General features: G+C 35.0%; 1 protein-coding gene across 1 annotated transcript in view; it reads left to right on the top strand.

Annotated features, from left to right (window-relative positions):
• Window positions 1-4277: 4277 nt before the first annotated feature.
• The window catches only part of LOC107710300 (sperm-tail PG-rich repeat-containing protein 2-like), a 5533-nt gene continuing 3829 nt past the window's right edge, over window positions 4278-5981 (top strand). The window contains exons 1-2 of the mRNA XM_016515037.1: window positions 4278-4292; window positions 4391-4483. Of these exons, the coding sequence (XP_016370523.1) occupies window positions 4278-4292; window positions 4391-4483 (108 nt within the window). The remainder of the gene's footprint in view (window positions 4293-4390; window positions 4484-5981) is intronic.

Here is a 5981-nt window from a genome sequence, read left to right as displayed (position 1 = left end):
AAGCATAAAAATACCATAATATGTTTGCAGATATTTAGGAAACATACTGCTACAGTCAGTTATTCTACTTTGAAACGTGTGTTCTGTTTCAGAATGTCTGTTTTTGTTTTGGTCCGTGTGATTCCGCCCATGCCAATTTAACCAATAGGATTTCAACACCCTGGGTTGCCAGTTGGTGGAAAACAGCGTATTGCAGTCATGGAAGCCAGCAAACAGACTGGGTCAGAATTGGGTTCTACTCGACCTAAAAAGCCCCGGAATCCATCTAGAAAGCTCTATGATCAAAGGAATATTAAAATGCAGATAAATCATCTCATTAACTTACAGTGTAAGGCCCGTCGCCTTTCATTGTCAATTGCACTTGTTCCTATTGCGTGTCCGCAATCTGGCAACCCACATGAGCATTGAGTCTGAGGAGAAATAGTAGAAGAAACAACTCTCTCCAGTATTTTGAATTTGGACTGCAGTACCCATTTCAACCAATAACTGTCAATATTACATACTACAGTACACCTTTAAGATTTCTGCCTGGTGGATGATAAAAGTGCAACCACCCTGATCATCCTAGCAACACCATAGCAACCGCCTAAAACACTTAACAACCGCAGAGCAATCTCCAAAAACATCTTAGCAACACCATGGAAACCTAAAACTCCCTAACAACAGCAACTGTCCAAAAGACCTTAGCAACTATAACCATCTTAGAAACCATATCTTTGTTGCATCAAAGCGTCAAGTTTTGTAAGAGCGAGCACAGCTTAGCAACAACATAGCAACTGTCTAAAATGCATAACCATCCAGAACGCCCTAGCAACCAACAAGCAATTGCCCAAAAGATGTTAGCAACCACCTAGTAATTCCTTAGAACACCCTAGCAACCACATCATTGTTGCATGCACAAAAGAAGCTTTGCAAGAGTGATCACAGTTTAGCAACGCCATAGCAACTGTCTAAAACATGATAACTACTACATAGCAACCACATAGAAAATCTTAGCAATGCCATAGCAACCACCCAAAACTTCCTAACAACTGCATAGTAACTGATTAGGACACCCTAACAATGCCATAACAACCACCTAAATCACCCTAACAATTACATAGTAACCACCTTGAAACTACCCTGAACATCCTAGCAACGCTATAGCAACCACCCAAAACACCCTAACAACCACAACAGCCACCCACAACATCTTAACAGCGCCATAGCAACCACCTAAAACTCCTTAACAACAGCATAGCAACCACCCAGAACACTCTAGCAATGGCATAGCAACCACCTAAATCACCCTAACAACTGCGTAGCAACCACCTAGCAACGCTATAGCAACCACGTAAAACACCCTAACAACCAGACAGCAACCACCCAGAACAGGACATTGGGACTTTATGAGCTGTTTTCCTTGGAAATGTCCATCATTTCCAGTGTGATTGTCCAGCTGGCCTGATTGCTGAACCAAACCGACCCCAGTGGAGGTCTTTTATGGACTCTCCTCTGCTTTTGTTCCCCGTTCATGGTCTCTGGCTGCATAGATAAGAGCAGTGAATGTGTCCTACTGGCTCTGTAGATTCTCTGAGACTTTTTTATTGAATGAATCCTGGAATAAAAGTAATTTATTTCAAACAAATCTCTTGCTGACCCCAAACTTTTGAACAGAAGTGTACGTCAAGTGCACATGGAGATGACCTACTGCATTTGGCAAAATGTCCAATATGCAAGCAGAGCACACTGTGAGGGATACTGTGTGACAAATGCAAGTGTGTTGAGTGTAATGCATTACTAAGTAATTAATTACTGCAATATATATAATTAAGTTTCCCTTGACAAAGTAAGAGATTACTCTTAATTTTTCTGTAATTTAATTACAGTTACTTCTGATGTAATTGCATTAAATACTGTATCCATGACTACAGAACAATTTAATATAAAACAATAGTGGATTTATCATCAAAATTTAGTGTCTAATGTGAAAACGTGTTTTTAATATAAACTTCTCCCTTAAAATACCTTGGTCAGTTCAAGAATAATTTATGCAATTTTATATTATTTATTTGATTGAATTAAAAGAGCAGTTTCAGGTCTAGTATTGACCAACTGGTCAAGGTTTATATGGGATTTAGAAAGTAATTATTAATAAGTAATGCAATACTTTTTAGAGTGAGTAATTAGTACAGTACTCTAATTACACTGTTGAAGATGCAGTTAGTAGCTAGTAATTAATTACTATTTTAGAGTAACCTACCCAACACTGTATAAGATGAGGCTATAAAAAACACTGGACACAGGCAATATAACCACTTCAGTTTCATTGCAATTTAGTGAAGTTTCTTAAAAGTACTATATACAGTGGGTACGGAAAGTATTCAGACCCCCTTAAATTTTTCACTCTTTGTTATATTGCAGCCATTTGCTAAAATCATTTAAGTTAATTTTTTTTCCTCATTAATGTACACACAGCACCCCATATTGACAGATGGCAGAGGATCCCCAAATCCATGTGTGAAAAACTTGTTGCATCTTTCCCAAAGACTCATGGCTGTATTAGATCAAATGGGTGCTTCTACTAAATACTGAGCATTTTTCAGTTTTTCTTTTTTAATAAATCTGCAAAGATGTCAACAATTCTGTGTTTTTCTGTCAATATGGGGTGCTGTGTGTACATTAATGAGGAAAAAAAATTAACTTAAATGATTTTAGCAAATGGCTGCAATATAACAAAGAGTGAAAAATTTAAGGGGGTCTGAATACTTTCCGTACCCACTGTATATATTGCAGAAAGCTAGTATTTCTGAGTCTGAGATGAGGACCTGCTGCATTTTATCTCTAGCGTCATGATAGTGGAGATTATGATTTTCCATTATAAGCTGAACCAGAGAGAAGTTTGTTCTTTCAACAGAGACTACACAGACACCTCAGAGCTACTAAAACTGCACCAGTCCATAGTAACAAGAAATATTTGGCCCAGAAGTGAAAGATCTGTCATCATTTATTCACCTCTGTGTTGTTCCGAATGGATTTAATTCATTTTCTTCTGTGGAACACAAAAAGAGTTTTTTTGGAGAATTTCAAACATGCTTTTTTCATACAGTGAAAGTAGACAGAGACCAGCGGCTGTCATGCAAGTATTATAAAAGCATGAAAACATATATATTCCAATTATAAGAAGAACAGGCCCAAATTTAAGCGTTATTTGAATCTCATTAAATCTCATTAATATGAATCTGTCATTATATAAGGAATAATTGATGACGGGCTGTTATTAGAAAATAATGCACACCCGAGGTGGTGTAGTTGCTAAACTATTTTACTGATAAAATCGTCAGGGTAGAGTTAAACACGTTTTTGTGTGCAAGTATGTTTCCGTGTTTGTGAGTGTGTGTCCGTACTGGATGTGTGTGCACGTTTGTATGGGAGAGAGAGCAGGAGAAAGAGAGTATGCGCTTTCCGTCAAAGACTTAAGATATACAAAGACGTGGCAGAATAGTCCCGCCTTCTCAATAAAAAAGTCATCTCGTCACTGCAGCTGCCGTTTGAAGCTCTGGTTGCTATAGCAACACTCAGCATTCTGAGATGCGCTACTCTAGCCTGAAAAAATAAGCCTTTTTTAACGCTATTTGAGCATAAGAAACAACATTTATGGGACAGTTGTTGTCAAATTTCATTGGTGATTTCAAATTTGAAATTTAATTGTAAGCTTGGTGAACAGTTTTGGAGAATTTTATGTTTCCCCATTCATGCCGCCAAGTGAAATCTTAACCCTAAAAAGGGCAAAACCATAAAGAGACATCAGAAAATTAATTAATTGCTATTTTCCATCTTATTGGGACTTTTATTTTAATGTAATTGCTGAACGCTTTGGAATACAGACCTAAGGTTGGTCTCTTTTTAAAGAAAACTAATAAGCAGATTATCGCTGAAGTGGAAGCATTTAAAAAAAAAAAGAAAGTATAAAAAAGTTATAGAAGTTTAAGTTTACAGTAAAGATAATGTAGTATACTAGTTTTTATTTTATTTTATATAAAATAAATATTTTATCAAATATGTTGCACTCTAAAATTGCTATAAAATCAAAGCCATATGTCTAACCAAGTTATGTTCCAAATTTGAAGTTGATATCACAAAAATTGTGGTTCCTGTGAGATTTTGTTTGGGCACAATACCAAAAATAACCACTGGGTGGCAACCAAACTCTATTGAATTTTTTTAATGCAGTTTTCTTTCACAAATCAATCATTTTCTGTCACAATATCACTTCTATTACAAAACAGTTACCAAATATGGAACCTTTGACTGTCAGACCAATCCAACAATATGTGTTTTGTCAGAACCAAGTATTCTAAAGAAGCTTGTAGTAATCTTGGATATTTTCTGTCTTTTGTGTTTGCTGCAGGTGGAGAAAACAACTGAAGCGTTATATAAGAAACAGAGTACAGCTGCTTTTAAATCTGCCACTGACAGACTTGTGGGTTCACTGTTCGCCAAAGTAAGACACACAAAACACTCTGAATTCATCTTTAGACTCTCATAGGGAAGAAAAATCACAAATGAGATCTCATTAATAGCTCGGTTGTTTCTCCTAGACATGAAATGGAGAGCAAATTGATACTTTTACTAAGGCTCCTGCTTCTCAGATGTTTCTTCTGGGAATAAAACCCTAGTAATTGCACATGTGTCTCCTCCAACATATCAGAAGATCTCAACAGTGTCTCACAATGTACTCAGATTTGCCAAAATACTAAAATCTGTGATCAAAACCAAGAGAGCTGAGGTTTCTCATCAAATTCTTCTCAGAACAGAATTTTGCTCTACATTCATTTTTAGCTCTGTATGTCAACTGTTGACTCAATTTATGTCTGTTTTTAGCAGAAACATCTGAGGAAAAAGTTGATATTTTAAATAAAACATAACTGAGAATCTGAGCTATAAACGAGCAAATTCTGAGCAATACAAATTTTCTCAGTAAAAAGTCAAACAGTTTTTTAGTGTGTGTGTGTGTGTGTGTGTGTGTGTGTTTGCATAAGCTTGAATTCAATGGGAAAGCCCTGATAGTTTGGCTTCATGGAGAGTTTAGATTAAATCCTGTCCATATCTAAAATCAGTAATTATACAACATAAGATATGAGAACGCACAAGTAACCTAGAGAGTGTTTGATTCAGACGCTCTGATGCAGATTCTGCAAATATTTCATTATGAGCTCAGCGCCTCGTCTCACGTCTGCTCCTCGCTTTTATTAGACACATGTTTGCTCCCTCACAAATAACAGCACATACACACTGCCGTCTGCATCAGTCTCATCAAATCGCACCCAGATCACATTCCACCCCAAAATCAAAAGAAAGAAAAATAAGACATTTTATGTTGCATAAAGAAAATGAAGCTTAATTTTAGCATCATTATGATGTTCTGCTGCATTGTGACATTATTCTCATGACAGTTAAACAAATACAAAATTCACGTAAAGCCTTGGAAAGTTTTATTTTATATTTATTTATTTATTTAATTTGTTTTGTAATTCTTGTTAATCCATTTCGTTTAGTTAAAAATTATTGTAAAAATTAGTTTTAAAATAGCTGAATAAAGTCTTTGACTGAAAATATTTGCAACATGGTGATGGATTTTATTATTATTATTATTATTATTATTACATCCTAATTGTACACTTTTACTTTCTCTCTTGATTTATATTGTACTGAAATGTGAAGCACTTTAAGCTGCATTTTATGTATGAAGGGTGCAATAATAATAATAATAATAATATTTTTTTTTACTGCTCTGTATTTGATTAATTTTGGTTTTGGTTTTTTGTTGACACATGAAGCACTTTGAGCTGCATTTTATGTATGAAAGGTGCTATACAAATAAAATACAACAATAATAATAATAATCATAAACTATTATTATTATTATTTTGAATAGTTAATTGAAATATAAATACATACATATATATATATATATATATATATATTAAAATGTATATTAA

Source organism: Sinocyclocheilus rhinocerous, unplaced genomic scaffold (assembly GCF_001515625.1).
Source record: "Sinocyclocheilus rhinocerous isolate Xijiao unplaced genomic scaffold, SAMN03320098_v1.1 scaffold6288, whole genome shotgun sequence".
In the NCBI taxonomy this organism is placed as follows: Eukaryota; Metazoa; Chordata; class Actinopteri; order Cypriniformes; family Cyprinidae; genus Sinocyclocheilus; species Sinocyclocheilus rhinocerous.
This window is presented reverse-complemented; position numbering and strand designations above follow the sequence as displayed.